Source organism: Eschscholzia californica, unplaced genomic scaffold (assembly GCF_041429995.1).
Source record: "Eschscholzia californica isolate CP2 unplaced genomic scaffold, dmEscCali1.0.p SCAF_6, whole genome shotgun sequence".
NCBI lineage: Eukaryota > Viridiplantae > Streptophyta > Magnoliopsida > Ranunculales > Papaveraceae > Eschscholzia > Eschscholzia californica.
Genome location: NW_028238483.1, coordinates 14,912,239 through 14,933,078, shown reverse-complemented (window position 1 = coordinate 14,933,078; position 20,840 = coordinate 14,912,239). Strand labels below are relative to the sequence as shown.

At 35.7% G+C, this 20,840-nt stretch overlaps 2 protein-coding genes across 2 annotated transcripts; both read right to left on the bottom strand.

Annotated features, from left to right (window-relative positions):
- Positions 1–1,698: 1,698 nt before the first annotated feature.
- LOC147531920 (respiratory burst oxidase homolog protein E-like) lies at positions 1,699–9,338 on the bottom strand. Its single transcript, XM_086648295.1, has 14 exons — positions 8,314–9,338; positions 8,078–8,237; positions 7,821–7,869; positions 7,337–7,450; positions 6,291–6,731; positions 5,543–5,929; positions 4,709–4,804; positions 4,076–4,191; positions 3,828–3,998; positions 3,349–3,484; positions 3,044–3,238; positions 2,762–2,890; positions 2,346–2,424; positions 1,699–1,983 (listed from the first exon to the last, which is right to left on the bottom strand). Exons 1-14 carry the CDS (start codon positions 8,897–8,899, stop codon positions 1,874–1,876), a joined length of 2,769 nt encoding a protein of 922 aa, XP_086504421.1. The 5' UTR covers positions 8,900–9,338; the 3' UTR covers positions 1,699–1,873.
- A 314-nt stretch (positions 9,339–9,652) lies between these two features.
- LOC147531919 (uncharacterized) lies at positions 9,653–10,345 on the bottom strand. The gene has a single exon (XM_086649867.1). It carries the CDS (start codon positions 10,343–10,345, stop codon positions 9,653–9,655), a length of 693 nt encoding a protein of 230 aa, XP_086505993.1.
- Positions 10,346–20,840: the final 10,495 nt, after the last annotated feature.

Genomic DNA, 20,840 nt, shown 5'->3' with positions numbered 1-20,840 from the left:
ATATGTAGAATAATGGTAGCAATAAACGAACAGCTAAAAGTAATAAGATAAACGATTTTTAACGTGAAAACACACCCTCCTCAATATGAGAAGTAAAAACCACGAGACGAGTAGTCCACTCCAAATGAACTATAATAAGCAATTGAGTTACAGAATACGTCCTCATGGTTCAAAAGAACAAACCCGAGACTCAGACTCCAACAGGAATGAGTGGTTTCCTATTTGGCCCCCTATTTTCATGTAAATGGCGTAACTACCCTTCCTAATTTCAAAATAAAATATTAAAAAGTAAATTTATTTCCACCTCACCCCTCTCTCTCCACCTCACCTCTCTCTCTCTCTTCACCTCACATCTCTCTGTCTCCACCTAACCTCTCTCTCTCCCCACCTCACTCTGTCTTCTCCGAAGAAGGTCGCCGACCGAAAAAATTTCTGGGCGGCGACCTTAAAAAAAAAATACTCTCATCTCTCTCTCTTTCTCTCTAATTATTCCGGCGAAGGGGTTTCCCTTCGCCAGAGATCTATTGAATCAGACCTAAACGGTCTGGTTCAACAGATCTGAAGGTCTGTTTCGAGCAGACCTTCGAAGGGTCTGCTCGGAACAGATCTCCGGCGAAGGGAAACCCCTTCGCTGGAATATTTAGAGAGAGAGGGATGAGAGTTTTTTTTTTTGAAAGTCGCTGGCCGGAAAAATTTTCGGCCGACGACCTTCGTCGGAGAAGACAAAGTGAGGGGGAGAGAGAGAGGTTAGGTGGAGGGAGAGAGGTGAGGTGGAGAGAGAGGGGTGAGGTGGAAATAAAATTTTTTAATATTTTATTTTGAAATTAGGAATACGCCATTTACATGAAAATAGGGGGCTGAATTTGAATTTATGAAAAGTAGGGGCCGAAAAGGAAGCTGGTCACAAAGTAGGGGGCCAAATATGAAATAACTCAAAAGGAATCAATCTCAAACACGAAAAAAACCTCACAAGAAAAATTAAAACAACCAAGAAATATGCAGTCCAAAATACCCCAAATTCACTAGGATTCCGGCCACCAATTACCAATCCAACCGTACAGAATACTAGATTAACAAGTAAGAAATAACTCTGTGAAATTTCAGCTTAATCGGAGAAGATCTCACTGTCGAATTTCCCGAATACCAAAGACGCTGAAGACATACCTTTTTCTCTCCCCTCTCTTCTCTTGTGCATTTCTAATTGTGTTCTCAACTTCTAATTAAGATTAAAGTAATATTTATAGACTTTCCCTTCACCCTAATTCCACCGACCCAAAGAAATTCGACTTGGGTCTGGATTTGACTTAGTAGACTAAATTCAATTAGGTTTCCCCACTAGGAGGAATACCAAACATTCTCAACGCCTGAAGCTTGTCTTTCATATAATATAATTGATACACAACTATAAAGAAAGAAAGAAAAAAAAGTAGTTGATTTTTTTTTTTGATGAAAAAAAAAAAAAAAAAAGTAGTTGTTGGATAACCCTTCTTTATATTCTTCTTCTGTCATGCCAGAAAGTAATAATAAGGTTATGATACCAATCATTATAATTAAATTGTAGTTTTTGAAGATTAGTCAACTAATAAGCTAATAAGTCATCTTCCAAAACAAAAACAAAAAAGCTATAAACAATACAAGTCATCTATCACTGTCAAAGTTAGGTAATGTCTCAATGTTCTTTCAATATAGAGACCAAAATTTTAGTAAAACAGATAGTAAGTTACTTTCATTGTATAATTATCATGAAAGTGACCACAATATATTTCTTCTCTTCTTTTTCTTTTCATTTTTCTTTATAAACATTCTCTTTAATAATTACAAAAGAATATATAATAACAATCAAATATTTAAGAGTACTAAATCATTTTTATCTTCAAAAATACTCCTTATGAAACTCGAATCGTGTAGATGTTGTCTGACTTCGTTCTTGTGACAATCTTCGTAGTTCCTTTCCTAGTACTGGCATTCCACAGTAAAATACTCCTACAAATAAGAATACATACTTATTATACATAACGGTGGGTTATAATGTGATACATCACAAATTCACGTCTTGTTATCCTAGTCTACTAATCTTAGTAAGAATGTATTTCTCGTTATCTTACTTATTTGTTGCCTAAGCATGATTAACCTTCCATTACGAAAGTTACAATCAACCCTTAACGGGCAGTCAAGTCCCATAAGGAGAGGGATCAGCTGGCCAGGACAAACATCATATCAGCTAGTAAAGTCACCAAAAGTTTTATTTATTTCCTAAAATCAAATCAACGCGCTACCCTAATAATGAGAAAAATGAATTTACTATTTGAGGGCAGATGGAAGGTCAATCCCCCCTTATTATTTACCAATTGTGGAGTAAGGATGCTTCAAAGCAATCTTGGTGAATACATCTTTCCAGTTTGGCCTTGCAAAATGAGTCCTTACCTACATTAACATAACAATAATATTAGGAATCAAAATATGTCTATCAATAATGTATCATCACTAATGAATACATTATGCACCTTATTGTAATTTAAAATTAGTATAATTGTTTATTGTAGAAAATATTGGAAGGATTCAGGGTTTGATATAGTATATCTTTTACTATTTCCAAGATGATGCTTGGAGAAAAACAAACTTAATTAGTTCAAAATTGTAATTTAAAATGGTCAAAGTCTACTTGTAAGTTTCAAAATCTCATAGTTCCTGCAATTATTTTTGACATGTTTTTCCTTTTACAATGTTTGTCCTACATGGAGTGGATAAGTAATTTTCGTACCCGCGTGCCAGATAAGATATCAACTCCATGTTTAGCATGGTTGAGAGCCTGAACCATTGTGAGTAAAGTAGATCTTGCATCACCTTCTTCGTATACACTCGTTAGATAGTTGTGCATTTCAATCACACCCTGTAACGATATAAATTCAAATTACTAACTTCTGGCTCAAGGTGTATCCTGTTATAATCATGTAATTTTTTTATATCATGTTTGAAATTTTGCTTAAAATAAAATTCGTTAGACGAGTTGTTCTTCATTTATGGGGTTCATAGATTAATTTACCTTTTGATCAATTTCAGCAACTTCGTTCATAATTCCCTTGAACCATTCGAGAGAACCAGGTTCCCTAGTAACCCAGTAAAAATGAGCGCTACTAATCCTCTGCGGTTTCTTCTTTTCACTGGATGTTACTGATGTGGATTGAGATGCAATACTATTAAGACTATCTTCTGATCTGCTTGTTTCTGTCATTGAATCCTAAACAATCAAGGGGAAATTGAATCATAATTCTTAGATCAAGAATGGCGCGCGGAAGTATTATATTTAGTAAGATATAAGAAATCTTGCAATTTGATCATCGCTCTTACGTTATTGAGAAGATCTCTAAGTATGCTTATGAATGGGGTAGCTCCTATTCCGAGTCCAACCAGAAGCAACACATCGTAGTTTCTGTATTCTTGTGCTGCAGCACCATACGGTCCATCGAGGACTAGCCTTGGTAAACTGCACAAGATGTTTGTGTTCGACATTATCTTATAAAAGTTCTGCTTAGTTTCCAAATAATTATTTATGTTCTAATTTTCCGTTGAATGTATTGTAGTCCTACGACGGAATTTTTTTAAAGGGGTGTGCTTTTCTCAATGTGTGAATCTAATTCGTCTATGTCCTAAATCGACTTATCTAAGGTTACCTTCCGAAAGAAAATGAGTTTCATATATTGTCCTAAATCGAAACTAACAATTATTTTGATATGATGGATCAAATCCGCTTAGCCTTTTTTTTAAACGAGTCATAGTAAACACGTAGAAAAATATATGAAATCTGAGTAGAAAAACGAGTTACTTACCCAATTTGATCAATTCTTCCAGGTTGGCCAAACTTTGCTCTACCAATTATACTTGGGGAAGTGCAAGTCTCAGTAAATACCCTCTTTAGTTCTTGAGTCCAATCACCTACTGTCCTAATGTGAACACTGATGTTGTCATCTTGCGGCGCTGATGTGATTGAGAATGGGTGCCTATAGAATTTGTTTAATTTAATTAAACTTCAATGATTTAGTTTACCACTCATAAAAGAAAAAAAAAAGTAGGTCACCATTCAAAAGGGGAGATGGTTGAGCACTGGAGATATATATACTGCCCACTTTTGTACTTAAATCCATTTGGTTTGGACATTATTAAGCTGACCACATTCCCTGGTAGTACTGTGACCTGTCAAAATTAATGCATGATCCTAGTGAGTTTATTTTCATAATCTAGCAAGAGAGAGAAATAGAAAATCTATTGGATTACTCAAAATTAACTAGCCAAGAAACAAGAATTTAATGTTAGAATCATTGGATTTTGTTATATCTCCTCTAATGGTGGATCCTGCTCCCCAAAATTGTGTGCAAAATGAAAACCTTAAAAGTTGATGGAAGGTAAATGTATGAATAAAGAAATTTCTATCTTGCTCGGCGCGTAGAGAAGAACACGAGGAATTGCAATAATTTCGTAATAGTACCTTACTTATTTGGTATTTGATTTGGTCATTTAATAGAATTGGTCAGGGAAGGAATCGCAAACCAACGTACTTTTCGTGAATTAGGGATTACCCCCTATGAGGATGTCCTACCCCTAGAATAAGATTCATGGTTTATTCATGCAAGCCAAATGCAATTTTGGAATGTTGATCCTGATAATGGCATTATAATCTTGATTTAACATTGCTCCGAAGGAAACGAATTACCTTGAGAATCTTAACGGTGTAATGATTTGCTCTTCGTGTCCGCAAACTGCGTTCTCCAACATAAAGCAACAACGGAATGGCTATGTACATCCATGTCTGTAAAATTCATAGAGCTCAATTATTAGTATTAAACAATGTTTGAATATCGACAAAAAGGACAAGTAAATGCTTTCTGCTAGTGGAGAAATTGAAAGCGGAGATGATTCTAGGGCAGCAATGCTTTGTTCGAGGCCAGTATATCTTAGTACTACTGTACTAGTAATAGAAAATAAGTTCAACTAGAAATATCTACCTCATTCACAAAAGTGAAAGAAAATGGAAAATTGAAAATAACGGCAATTTTGGAAATTAGTCATCTTTAGGGGGTATTGTGGTGGGCTGGTCACCTTTAGGAGAGCAAAATGGAATTAACTTAAAATAAGGGGTAAGCTAAAAGTAACTATCATGGTAGTTCTCCATTATAAACAAGTTTTCTAAAAAAGGGTCCCAAGAACGAAAAGAAAACTGTTATGAAAACTACAAATATGCTGATCTTTATTAGTTCTTTTTTTTGTTAAGGAGTGATCTTTATTAGTTGTTTCAAACAAAATATGGATCCCAAATGGGGTTGGTCAATTTTCGGAAGCTATTTGGGTATGGATCCTAATTTTATAGCTAAAAATATCAGATTTCACACCTAATTACCGTGAGAATTGTTTCACATAGGCGTTATACTTTACTAACGAAGAATGAAATATCTAGATTTTTTCCACTTATCGACAATTGGTTTTCATTTGAATGACCACAAACTTAATGATTACTTAACAAATTTTGATTAGAAAATAGAGTACTAACCGTTTTTTGAGACCAAGAATGCACAAAGAAGGTGAAAGAACCATGAACGAGTAGCAAAACATAGACGATACCAAGAAGATGATGAGAATACCAGAATGCATTATAACCAGTCAATCTGTTAAATGGGGCTGGTAATTTCACCAAATTCTTCCTAAAATTACTTGTTGCAAGTGTGAAAGCTATTACTATTAAAATCACCATTGATATCCCAGTTACTCCTTCCACCCCACTCAATAGTTCTTTGTAACTTGGCTTCTTATTATTATTGAAATCTGTAGCTACCAATTCAAATATCTCCGGTGACGATTTTATCAGACGAGGAAAATCACATGATAAATGAGTTCCTGCATGAAGAACTATTCCGATTGCTATTGCTGAAGCTATTGTCTGCTCAATGAAATTTAACAATCATTTAATTGCACTTTTTTCCATAGTAAATAAAATTTTAAATTTAATTTTAGTATTTTGCACAATAAATCGAAAAATAATAGAGTAGTTTTTTTGCACAAGAAGAGCATATTATTAAAATTTATGCACTAACAACCAAATGAAATTTAATAATACGTTCTTCTTGTGCACCCTATTATTGGATGACTATATTCTAGTTGGTTTTTTTTTTTGTTGAGAGATATTCTAGTTGGTTAGTGCATAAATTTGATCCCATGTTATTGTTTTAGTTTTTTAACAAAAAAAATGTATATATATATATATATATATATAAGATATTAATCATATAATTGAGACTTACCTTATGAAAGTTGATATTGTCGTCGAAGGGAATAAACAATCTAGCTCTTGTTGATCTTAACCAAGTCAAGATGTTTCGACAAACGGGCAATAAAATTAAAGCCATGTTAAGTTTTAGCGTCTCGGCTGCACCTTTCGCAGTCGGAAAACAATAACCCATAACAAGAAAAGCTGATCTCTTTCTGTATTGGTAAAACTTCCATCCGAACAACCCCATCATTACTAAAACCCAAAGAGCTATTATCCAAGCCCTTTGCCAATTTTGAGTAATAAGATATTTTAACTTATGTGTTTTTTTATTCATCCAATTTGTCACCGGCTTTACTAATGCGCCTTTAATATTATGGTGTTGGCTCCAAGTATTAACACTAGCTGTACTTAATGGCCTGCTGTAATTCATGTAGTTGTTTCTTTGTAGTAGCAACGTCTCCAACTGCCATAACTGATATTTTTATTCACAATAAGAAAACACAAGAAAATTATTTTATTTTCATTAACTAAATCGATTATATATAAAGTAAAAACGTAGAAAATATATGTCATTCACGAAACACATGGTAATTCTTAATTTCGTTAAACAAAACTGGTAGTCTGGATTTTCAAACAAACTAGTTCATCCACATGTGGGCCATATAAAAAAAATCAAACGAAAAATACGTGCTAACTGATTTTAATTTGACACTCTAGTCTACCTTACACCTACCATGACTAATCAATTAAATCTTTAAAAATGAAAATTCAATGCAAATTTTACTATGTTTATCATCCACGAAAAGAATCTAAGACTCTTGAACGAAAATTGAAATATATTTATGAATTCTCTTTTAGAACTAATATTCTTTTTCATTTTGCAATTGTATATTCATCTACCAAACACAACTAATAATTTATACTTGTTGTTGGGTTGTCTTGTGGATACGACGATCATGTTTGCAACAACCACTTCAACAAAAAAAAAAAAAATGTTTGCAACAACCAAACAGAAAATATAGATTAAAAACACACTTATGAAAAATTATTGGGCTAATCTAATGTTAGAACTTTTACCTCAATATAACCATAATTTTCCGGATCTAATTCTTCCATAATCAAAGAGGAGTATTCTTCTGCTTGTTCTTTCAATTTCGACAACTTATTTGCTGAAGCACTTAACATTATCAGCTATAAAAATTCAAACAAAAAGGAAAATATGTTGTTATTAGTTTTGTTGTTAAAAGAATTCTGAGTCTACGCGAAAACATAATCCTGACCGAATCTCAGCCAAAGTATGTGGCGGGACTAAATTTGAAGAAAATAAAAAGACAAACGTACCCAGGTCGGGGATAGAATCAGCATTGTTGTTCAAATATAATCCCTATTTAATTTCAACCGTGATACACATCCCGACACGAAACCTGGCCGAAACCCGGCGGGGTGACGTTGGGCTGTGATCTAGAGAGAGAAACTTTCACCCTCTAGATCACAGCCCGACAAGTCAGGCCGGGTTTCGTGCCTGGATGAGGATCATTTTCCATTTAATTTTATCTCTTACCTCTCGAATTTCCTCTCTTGTAATTCGACCATCTTCATTGCTATCAGCCCTATAAGAAAGAGATTAGTGTTTCAAACATTAATTACTAATTTCATTCATAACTAAGAAGCTTTAATGACCGTTTAAATCCTTGATAAAAATTAAACTTAGATTTTCGAGGTTAATTAGTTTACCAAGAAAAAAGCTGAATAGGAATTGAAGAAGAAGAAGAAGAAAGAAGTTGAAAAGAAGAGTTAGAGAGAGAAAGTAAAACTAACATGTCAAAAAATATTTGAAGACGAGCATCAAAACTTTGATCAGAAATCTGTAACCAGAAATCATGAAGTTCTTCTTTTGTTATTCTATTTATCTTTTGACGTCTTCTTCTTGCTAATGCGTCAAATATTCCTACTGCAAATTCTTTTGAATCAATCATACCTGAAAAAAACCAAAATCAAAATCAAAAATTGAAATTAGGAATTAAAATTAGGGTTTACTCTGTTTTTTTTTTTACCTATACATTCGCCAAAATCTTCTCTAGAAATCAAGCCATCTTTAGAAAGAGAATGAAATCTTGATTCAACTTTTAACCAAAGTTGATTAGAATCAACTTTTCCAGTACTTTTATTGATGAATCTAAGTCCTTTAAGTGCTTGTTGAGCACTAGCTTTTGTTCTTTCAAATTTAGCTTTTCTAGCATCACGACCTAAAACCACCATTCGATCTTCGTTATCAATTGAAGTTCGATTTGAAGGAGATGATAACCAAGGAAATTTCCGGCGAATTCTTGACGTCACTGACGGACTTCTGGTCATAAATCTGGTATTAGTCTCTGCTTCATCTCTACTTAATTCAGATCTTGTCTTTGGAGTAACACTACAAACAAGAAGAGAATCATCACCATCAAGTTCTAATGTTACTTCCACGAAATCTTTTTGATCGTTTTTGCCTAAATCTTTGAGAAATACCGGCAGCATTACTCCTCCGACTCCGACTCCGACGGTGTTATAATCTTCAGAATCGGAGAATTCATCTGGATAATCAAAATTTCTGCTGTAATTTGATCTTTTTGAGCTGCTAGCAACTGACGGCGTCCTCATTCTGGTGGTGGTAAATGGTAATTTCTTTCTCTCTCTATCTATCTAGAAATTAGAATCAGAACTCCATTTTTCAGTCTCTCTGTCTAGAAATTAGAATGAGAATTCCTTTTGGTTTTCAGTATTTCTTTCTCTCTCTAAATTCTAGAGAGAGAGGGGAGAGGCACAGATGGCATATTAAGTGTTACACGGTTCAACTAATGGAGAGGAGTTCTTAGAAAGAAAGACAAATTACACCTCCTAACTGATTTCAACGCTCAGTGCTTAGTCGTGCTGCTTATTAGAGAGAGAGAGAGAGTAGTTGAGAAATAAACCATTACCTTTTGTTTATACAAATTGGTTTAAAAAAGAAGAGAAGAGGAAGAAAAGAATGTTATTTCTGTTTTCATTTTCACTTCTTTCATCAAACAAAGTTTTCAGTTTTTATCCTGCAAAAAAATATGAAGTAACAGTAGAGAGAGCTCAATTTTATATTTGAAAACTACCGTTTTCAGACAGTTCTGTGGGCACGCCTTTTTTTTTTTTTTTTTTTTTGAGATAAAACCTAACACCAAACCACTGCGCCTAACTAAAAAACGAAATTAAAGACTCTGGGAGATCCGATATAGCTCGCCAAATCCAGGTACCCATATTTCTGCGACTCCATTTAGCTAGGATATCAGCTTTCGCATTTCCGGACCTATTGATGTGAGTGTATATAACTTTGATGAAGTTTCCTTCTAGTTGCCGCACTTTGTCAATGAGCTTGCCTGCTTGTCAGCTAATATCTGCATGTTCTCTGTTGAGAGATTGTACAATATTACTATTGTCACTTTCAATATGAAGATAATCGATATGCTTTGATGTCGACCATTGGAGAGCTTTGACAATTGCCCAGCATTCACTATCTTCTGCATTCTGACCTCTATAATTACTTGCCGAGGCAGCGAGAAAGTTGGCTTTGTCATCGTACATGATACATCCGATCCCCGCTATTTCTTTTCCATCCATAAAAGAGGCGTCGACGTTGATCTTAATGTAAGGTGCTATCGGCGGAGACCATTGGATATTCAGTTTAATTTGTTGATGAGGCATAGGATGTTTGAGGAGATTCGGTGTGCTATGGACTTGATCAATAACCATCATGGGTAGAATCTTAGCATTAGAGAAGCAGCTATCACACCTCGCTTTCCAAATCTGCCAAAGGACGTTAGCAAAAAGACCACTAATCTGCTCATCAATATCTTTCCATGAGATAATCCAGTCAATAAGATTAGTAATGTTGCTAGAAAAGATATTAAAGTGAAACCATACCACAGTAGCCAGCTCACAATGTAAAAGTGTATGTATCAATGTTTCAGGGGCCTTTTGTATAGTTGTAAGAATGGGAATTTTTGTAAGCACCACAAATTTTGCAAACCCTAGTTTCTCGGGTGCAAAACTTGGTAAAAAATCGGTCGGTTTGGCCATTTATTTTGTAAGTTGTTATAGGGAAATAAATTTATAAACTTAAAAAATAATTTCAAATTTTGGATGGTTTACTAATTAATTATTCTAATAAACAAACAAAACCTATAAAATCTTTCTAGAGATCAACCAAAAAAGTAATATTCTAAAACTTGTAGCCTTCCATTAGACCTCCATTATTGTTCTTCAAGTTCTTCGTATTCTTGATTTTTCTTTCAAAAATTTTTTGGTTCATAACTACTCTTCATCTCCATCTTTGAACCATTAAACAACTTTATTTTCTTCAAAATTTCAGATTAGTTACACTCTCTTAAACCATAAAATATGGAGAGATCCTAACAAAATTAATAATGTTGATGGAAGTATAGCTCAAGATAGCATCACTTAAGAAGACCAAGAATCATGGTTGGGTTTAGATGATATTGAAGAGGTAACGACTTTTTTACTTTATTTATTTCGATTTTTTACCCTGAAACCCCAGCTAGTTCAAAACTTCGAAGGAGTTCCGTGAACCAGAAAAAGTCGTTTTGTGGTTGTACGGATCATGAAACATTTCGTGACTGGAAGAAACACGAAACGATTCATGGGTGATGAAAACACGAGACAATTCGTGACTACTTAGTCCATGAAATGCTTCAGTGACCTTTTTTCTGCCTTTAGATTTTTCTGTACTTATTTCCTTTTCATTCTTTTTCAGTCTTTTAAACTTGATTCAAATGCTTCTTTAATGTCCGGAGATGGAACACATATTCTAATGTTTGTAGATGTATCACATTTATTCCTAACAAGCATGGTATGTAATTTGTGGAACACCTTGTTATCGTTATTACCAATGTATGAATTGTTTCATTCTTGTCAAACACATAATGTATTTTTTTTATATGTCGCAGTTGTTTATTTCGAGGGATGCGACAATAGTTTGGTGTACCAAAACTCTTAGAGAAGCTTGATTTGTTATTGTGAAAAAAGGGGGAGGTCAGTAAACAATGAAGGAAAGTGGTCATATACCTTGTTTCGATGTAGTCGAAGCGGTATTTTTTGTAGCCACAAATTGAAAAATTGGGTTTCTAATACGGACCCAAGTAAAAGGAGACGTACAGGTTCTTCTAAATGTGATTGCCCATTTGGTATAAAGGTTAAATATAACGTACCTCCCAACAAGTGGATTATTGAATTACTCGATGGACACCACAACCACCAGTCGGAGAAAAGCCTCACAGGTTATACATATGCAGCTAGGTTTAAAGAAGATGAGCTAGAATTAGTTACTGCATTAACCAAAAGTGGATCATGCCCCAAAGGTATATTGTTGCATATAAAACAAACGAATAAAGGTAACTTTTCTACAATGAGGACTGTGTACAATGCACAACGAAAGGTCAAGTGTGAGGAAAGTGAAGGTAGGTCAGCAATGCAACAGTTTACGAAGTTGTGCATGGATTACCACTATGTAGTCTAGTATAGATGCTATGAAAATTCCAAAGAGGTAAAGGACTTATTTTTTGCACATCCTACGAGTGTTCAACTTGCATTGTGTTTTCCTCTGTTTGTTATCATTGATTGCATTTATAAAACCAACAATTTTAAGCACCTTTTGCTCTAGGTAGTTCACAGTGGCAAACGCATTTATATGCAATGAAATGACAGAACATAATACTTAGGTTATGGAATGTTTGCGACAATTATATAGTGTTGGTTAATATCCTACAGTATTCACTATCGACTGGGAACTCGCGTTGATAAATGGAATTAAGATCGTATTTCCAGATAGAAACATATACTTTGTATATGGCATAGAACAAGAATGTCCAAGCCAAGGTTGAAAAACACTTAGAGATCGTAGATAAGGATAAGAAGATGGATGCAAGTGAGAAGAAACTTGAGAAAGATAAAATGGTTGATGCATTTTTCAATAAATGCCAGCTTGTCACGTGGGCAGATACGGAACTATACAAGACCCGGGTTAATAAGCTCGTAGAGAAATGGACAAAAGTCTCACTAGAGTTAGTAAGTTATTGTCAAGATACATGGTTGTCATTCTACAAAGAGAGATTTCTTAATTTTTAGACAAACCAGATAAGGCATTACGACACCACATCAACAAGTAGAGCTAAGGGAAAACACGGAGGTTGAAATGTTTCTTGAATAATTTGTTAGGAATTTTTTTACATGTTGGGAAGCTGCTCAGAAGTGCTTAGATGTTCAGTTTATTGGCCTCACAAACTCATTTGAGAAAAATTTGAGAAAGGTGATGCATGCCCATCAAAGAAAGCTTTTCGACAAATTAAGGAACGTTATTGCACACCGCGTGATGGATATGATGTTGGAAGACATGACTCGGGTTGATCATTATGGGAGTGAGAATGTTTGCCTTTGTATACTTAGGCGCACGCATGGGTTACCCTATAAATATGAGTTGATTGAGCAACTTGCCAGTAATGTTCCTATACCACTTGATACCATCAATAGATATTGGAGACAATTGTCATATGATGTCTTGATTGTGGTCGAGCAAACAACCTATGATGACCTACCTGAATATATGATAGTTAGAGAAAGATGGTAAAAGCCTCACAACCAGAGAGGGAGCAAATGAGAATTAAAGTAAAGATCCGTTTGATACATTTTCTGTTGTTTGGTTAGTCATTTTGGGTAAGAAAATCGATTTTTCTGAGAAAAAAAAGTGTGCAAATGGTTTAATTTTTTCCCACCTTTTAGATGGGAAAGCTGATTTCTCTCTTACTATTCTAACGCGCTCTCTCTCCCCCCGTAACTCTCTATCTCTCTATTTCTCTCCTATGTAACTCATTCTCTTCATCTCTATCCTCTCTCCCCATATCTCTTATGTATCTCTCTCGTCATCTTTCTCCATGCCTCCTCTGTATCTCTCTCGTCATCACTCTCCATATCCTCACTCTTTCTCTCCATCTCTCTAAGAGTGATTCTTATTATGATTTCAAGCATGAACATGAGAGGCATTCTAACTCATGAAAGTTACAATAGTTTGTTCTTTACGACTCTTATTACTATCTCTCTTGGTTCAAAGTTCAGCACAAACTACTACTATATCAGATCTTAACAACACTAGAGAATTTCATTCTTGTTTTATATCTTGCAAAAAATAAAAAACTCAGAGAAGTTCATCAAGATTGTTGATTTTGCTTATAGCGTTGGTTCTGATTGCAATTGTTAATGTTCTTGATCTGTTTGCACATATGGGTGGGATTGATTATAGATTGCAGTTAATAAGAAACCCTAAATCGATTTGGGGAAGACACCCTTTTCTCTTTAACTAGAAGACAAACCCTAGAATGTGTTGAATCTAAAAATCTTTTTGGGGAAGTGAATGACTAAAATTCTAAAAGCACCTCCATAAAAATAACAATACACTAAATTCTAAAGGCACCCCTGTAAAAGTCTAGCAATACACTAAATTCTAGAGGTACTCCTTCAGCTTTCCTACATCCCTACCAAATAGTTAAAAGCTTAATTTCAAATGTAAAAGAATTGACTTTCTTATCCATTAGAAAAAGTTGGATTTTCTTATTCCCGCGTAACAAACATACCCTTACGTTAATCGGTGCTCCTAAAACAACATACATGAGAGAACCTCAAGAACCGATTGTTGGAAAAGGTCGGCCTTCAAAAAAGCAAAGTTAGAATGATAGGTCGACTAAAAGGAATCCCTCTAGCTTTGAGATTTTACAAAAACAGAAAGCATTAACAGAGAAATAAGATAAGAAGTTAGAGAAAGAAAAAGCATTAAAGGGGAAATTGGATAAAAAGATAACAAAAGATAAAGCCAAAAAAGAAATGGTGGATATACAAAAGGGAGAAGAAGTGAAGATAAAAATAGAAAAGGATGATGATGTTGTGCAAAGAAAAGGGTCTTCCGAGATTATGTCTGATATAACTAGATCAAGTATGAATAGCCACTTTAGCCAAATGAATGAAGAAGAACTGGATCAGAAGATCAGAAACATGAAATAGGTGTTTGAAAGACGGAAACTCATTCCACGGAGATGTCAGTCGAAAATGATATATCCTCCAATGATAGATTCAATACTTTTAAACTCAATCCCTAATCACATGAAACCATTTGTCCACAAGATAGTAAATGTCCCGGGGGCGGGCACTGTGGCTTTCATTTTAGGTAAAGCAATAAATTACTGAAGGACGTCAAGTGATGGGTAAAGATGAATGATCATATTTTCGCGAATGAAGCTTTTTACAAGTTAATGTGGCATGATGATATCATTCTAGGATTAAAAGACGTTATAATGTACACGGAGGATATCGTTCCCCATAAAAATTGGTTTTGTATGTCATTATGTGGATTGGTTGTAGCAAAGACTTCCCCCCCCCCCCCCCCCCCCCCCGGTGGTGATATTATCAACCAACATGAATTTGACCTTCTTGCCGACTTTGACTGGGCCATCGAATTACAAAAAATGGCATATGATAGTTCTTGCTTATCATAAAGATGATCGTTATGTTTGGGGTCAGTTTGAAGGAATTTTCTCCTTTGTCTTTTGTACAACCATTTACTTTCTACGAAAAAGTAAAAACGAAAATGATTAGACTTGGCACAAGTTATTTGAAGCACAATTTGGTGGTTATAAGGCTTTGACTGGTACGGATCCGATGAAAATTTTTCATGATCCTTTGATTAGTATTAAGTGTTATTTTTTTGAGTTTCGTAAGATTTCTGGTTCACACATGTTTAATATTTTTTTGGGAAATGTAATTGAGAAGTATCAGTATATATTAACTAACACGAAATTGAATGTTTTCATTTTTTTGAGTATTTATTACTTCTGTTTAATATTTATTTATATGATAGAAAACGACGTGGGTTTCACGTTATTCAACATAAAATTAACGGTTCCATTTCGTGAACAGAGGAAACACGACCTGGTTTGTGGGTCCCGGGACCATGAAAGGGGACTTGACATTTCTGAGCACATTTGACCATTTCATGTGTCGATATACATTTCCGGTTAGGGGCTTGTTTCGTAGCTTTCACAAACAGGACCTGGTTCATAGGTACTGAGACCACGAAATGGGACTTGGCATATCTAAGCACATTTGACCATTTCGTGTGTCGATAAACAGTTCCGGTTAGGGGCTTTTTTCGTAGCTTTCACAAACACGACCTAGTCGTGGGTACTAAGACCACAAAATGGAACGTGGCAAATCTGAGCACATTTGACCATTTCGTGTGTCGATAAACGGTTTCGGTTAGGGGTCTTTTTCATATATTTCACCAGCACGAACTGATTCGTGGATACGGAGACCACGAAATGGGACTTGGCATTTCTTAAACACATTTGACCATTCTGAGCACAAAATGGGACTTTGTATTCAAAACAATAAAAAGTCGTACAAATTGATCAAATTAAAAGTTGTACAAATTGAACTGCAAAAGAATCATACTGAGACAGGAAATAAATTTTTCGATCGAATTAAAAGTCTTCTGACATCTGAAACCCCTTTCAAAATATGAAATGTGGTCAAAAAAATAAAAAACATCAAAGTCGTCTTGACCTTTCTTTGTCTAATGCCACATTTTCAGCTTCGTCGGCTATCAATTGCACGATGTGCGTCATACTCTCCCTCGTCTTTGGAAAAATGGGCTCGCTTGGACCACCCCGACAAAATATGAAATATAGTTTAGTTTTAAAGTTAGGTGATTAATAAAATTTTAAACCCTTGATTAGTATTACTTACCATTTTTTTAACATGCTTTCATAGTCTTTTGGGGTTGGAGGATGAACTTCTTCAACTCTTACATAAGTTGGGTTACATACCTTCAGGTGAGAAACCGTTGCATACCATGACATGTAATTCTCTACAGTTAGTCTGGGAGTAGTGATAGGGAGATGAGTGAAGAAGATATGGAGCGGTCTTCTTTGTTTTCCCATCCCAAGCAGCCGATGGACCGTAATAAGCCACGTACCTCTTGCTCGTCAATACAGACTTCAAGGGGCCATGAGAGCGAGGAGGTTTTGGAATTGACTGAACATATCCGAGCTGACGGAGGGTTCGTTGAGGATATAATAAACCAGTGATATCGAAACAGACAATCATCCCATGGTAGTATAACAACTCGTCAGCCTCATAATGATCTCCATACTTCGGGTAAGGATCTCAAGAAACCTGCCCCAAACAACTTTTATAAATATTCATTTCGAAGTAATTGGAACTAGTTTACATATAAAAATTATATGGAGTATGTGGCTTACTTCTGTAGCTATCATATAGTCCAGTTTCTCCCTAAAATCTTCAAGTGATTTCTTTCTAGCTTGGGGATTCCTAGCAGGCTTAGGTAGTCATTTCGCAACCAATGGCAACCCTTCTTAGAATTCCAATTTAATATTCCATTCACTATGACTAGGGAAATGCTCATAAATCTGAACCTAAGAAAACGCTTCAGAGATTTAGTAAACTAATTATGAAAATAATTAAAAAAAAAATTTATTGAGTATGAAATTGCACGTACTATAAGAAGGGTAAAGCATCCACCCATCTGTTTCATTTCAAACTTGGTCGCAGTTGACATTTGATGCAGCAGGTTGGCAAGGCAGGCGGAGCCCCATGAGTATGTATGGACCTTGTCCAACTCTTCAAAATACTGAACATATTAAACATTCACCATGTTCTCGCTCTTGTCGGGGCAACTACAAGATCCGACAACGTAAAGTAAATACGCCCTCGCCGAATACTCCTTCTTCTGCCTCGAATGATTATTCTTTGACTTTCCAAAATTTTCCTTCAGAAAATCTGATTTCACTGTTTTCAAATGTCCGTTCTTTAAAGCTTCCCTCGCCTCATCACGGGCAACTCCCAGATATCTATTCATCAAAGCTAACATTTCTTCCACGTTCATTGTACCACTTGTTACACCATTTACCGCATTTCCATCAACAGGGAGATTAAACGATGTGTTTCACATCGTTAAGTGTGATCATCATCTCCCCAAACGGTAAATGGAAGGTGCTGGTCTCTGGATAAAACCTCTCCAAGAAAGCACTAATAAGTGTCTCGTTTGGCCTTCGATACACATGATCAATAATTGATTGAAATCTGGATTTTTGAACTGTTTGTTGTACAAAGATGCACTCATTGTGGAGCTCCCATTTATCAATCCACCCAGCCATGGGCTTCACGGTCATAACTCGATCCAGAAACTGGAAACAAACGCGTAATAAAAGAAAATAAAACAAAATACTTTAGAGAAAATATTAAAATAATTGACCATTCAACACATACCTGGCCATGCCATATATGGTTGGCAATGTGCCACCTGTAGATAAGTAACGATCGGTCCACAAGGAATCCGTCCTTGTCAACCAGAGAGGGTTCTTTAACAACTTGATGTGCCTCTTCTTCCGATGATTCACGTCCTTCTCTTGCTTCTTCTGACTCTTCGCCTGAGACGTCCCCTGATTCTTCTGCCTGTTCTTCATTAACGATTTCGTCATCCGACTCGTTTGACTTGTCGTCTGACAAATTAGGTTGATGACTCGTACTTTTCTCAACATTTTGTTTGGCGCGTAACTCCTTACGTCGGACACGTTCATACATAGTAGGGGGTTTCTGTTGGGAATTACATGTCACTAAGACTACCCTAATCATCTAACTAGCGTTAGTAGCGGAATCTCAAACATCTAATGTTTAACACTAAGTTATCCAGGATCATATACATGAACTAACTATGAACTAGAAGGAAAGAAGAATACCTTATTCGCTTTCCCACGAACTAAATCCCGACCAGTATTCGGAAGATAAAGAGCTTCAAGTGTAGTTCCTCTACTTGAGACACCGAATGTATAACTTGAACTCCCTCCTTTTAGTCATCTAGGACCTTCTTGAAGGTTGAGATGAAGAACTCCTTCTTCTAGACTTCATATATAGAATGAGAATTTTTCCTCTAAATTCTTCTTCTTTCTCTAAGATGTATGAGAGAGATGATTTTCTTCTGAGAAAATTCCACACCTTTTCTGAACTCTAAGTTGGTCCCTTCTATAGGCAATATATTTTTTTTTTTGCATTGAAATAGGCAATATATTCCTTAGTAGAGTCTCACTTAAATAAGGATTCCTAAATGTCCCTCAGAAAAGATAAGTTTTAGTTAGAGTCCCATCTAACTGGGAATCCCTATTAAGACCAAATACCTATTAGGGTTTCCCTTAGCTTTGGCGGCCAGACTAACCCTTTATGGGCTTAGTCTTGTCCGGCCCATTACCCTATTATGGCCGGCCAGGGATATCTCTTTGAAGGGATTTCCTTAGTTGGCCCAAAAGTGGGTTTTACACCTTTCCGGGCTTCCTTTTCGAGCCTGATTCTTTTCAATCTTTTAAGCATTATTAGATTGAATCATATCCATCTATATGCTAGTTCCCATCAGTCTATTCTCACTGTTCAAATTACCATTCTTATGTGTAACCCGTTGTAGGATCCGGTCTATGTTAGCCGCGGATAACCGAAGTGATCTGACAGTCGTAAGCGGCTTCTAGCTAAGCATTACGACTTCTAATTGAACCAGATTGATTGATCTTCCAAATAAGTTCAGCATTATCCTATGAGCCAAATCGTACGCATTGCCATCTTGGTCGAAGGACATTCCTTCAGACCTTAAGGACATATATCCTTCAGCCTCCCACTTGTACTTAGAACAAGTGTAATGCTCGATTCCCATGTCTTTTCATATCTCATCTGGTACATCACACTTATCAGACTTTCTTGATCGGGAGGACAAATTGTAAAATTAAATGATTAACCCTTGATCCATTTGAGCACGACCATGTATTTTCAGTTGTCACTCCTCAAGTGGCCTAGAGATACTTTATCGAACTCTCGTTTGAAAGACATATTTCATTCTTGTACTCCTACTCAGCTTCATGTCTATCCTGTTTCACCCGACCTCCGTTTTTATAAGCTCCTTTCACGGCACGTCGTTTGACGGGATCAAGGCTCGACATTCCTTACATATGATGAGTGAGTACTCATGTTTTGAGGAATCTCTCCAATTTTCTAAATGAGAGTCATGACATTCATATCTTCAACTCTTGAAGCACTCTCACGCGGTGGGTTTCCAATGTATCTCATACACCCATGAAGTTGACTTGAATACTCTTATTCCCATAGCCTAAGAAACAGTGCTATCTTGTCAATAACTCATACTAGTTCTTAAGTCATTGTTGTCCAACCAATGACCTGGACTAGGGATAATACAATGGAATACTTCCATGTTCACTTAGTAGGTTTTCTTTCATTAGATCACGTGTCTAATAAACCTACACGGAACTTTCCATTACTTTTGTACTGTTGTCTAAATTCTAAACCAGAATTTAGATGACGAAATAAACTAATTTTATTTCGGATAACAAGAGTTTGTAAGAGTGAGTTCTCCACATAAACTCCTTTACGTGCCCAATTTTACAGGTCTCTTTAGGGGAGTCTTTCATGACCCTAATTCCTTAAATTCGTACATCTTCCATGTTCGATCTAAGGTGACAGTTCCACGTTTTGTTTCACTTTGCTCATTATTATCATGGTGAAGAACGTCTTCATCAGCTTTTTACGATAATATCAGTTCCTAAAACTGAAACTAAAACTTCCTAAGTCCTAATTGTTCTTTCTTTACTAGTAGAATTTGCAACGACTCCCACTGTGAAAAATCCCTTTTCACCTGTTTGTCCTTCCTAAAAGATACCTATTTTTATATTCAGAAGATTATTTTTGATGACTTTCCTCAACTTTTACTTTCAGAGACTCTCTCCTAGATGCTCCAAGTGTCTTAGAACTCTCTCTGTTGTTTATGGGTGATGGCATCAAATATTTATGTACTTCTAGATGTGCAGGTAAATATCGATCATAATCGATCTCATGTCTCTTGACATCAATGTCTCCTTCACGTGTGTTTTTGCTCATCAGAACTTCCAATTCCGAGTTCTTGATTAGCAGTGATCCATGAGAGATGGGTAGAATCTCTCTGTAAGAGTTTTTCTAGTTAGACTTCTTCAAAACTTTTTTTTAACGAGTCTTACCATCTGTTAATCTATTACTATATAGATTCCGATGCCCAATTAATTTACCCTCGTCTGGTGTCCCATTGAGTCAGTTCCTTAACTGTTTCTCAAGTACAGGACGTAAAACTAACTTGTTTCACTCCCACTTACCCTCTTATCGAATTTGACTCTAATAATTCTTTTCAGAAAATGAACCCTTGAATATCTTTACGAATGTTAGGTACCAATTCTTACTTCTGATCCTTTTGAGTCTTACACAAATTTTCAGAGTTTGGTTCTGCTATAGTTTTTGTGGGTCTTCTGAATCTTCTGAAGGCTCACTGCTATAGTTCTCGTACTCCCATTTGTTGCTTGGTTCGAATCAGATTCGAATATTTCTCCCACTTGTCTTCTTGAATAACTCCTTTCAAGGAAGACACCATCGAGAGCAACAATCCAATTTTGTTTCGATGTTGTGAGTGAAA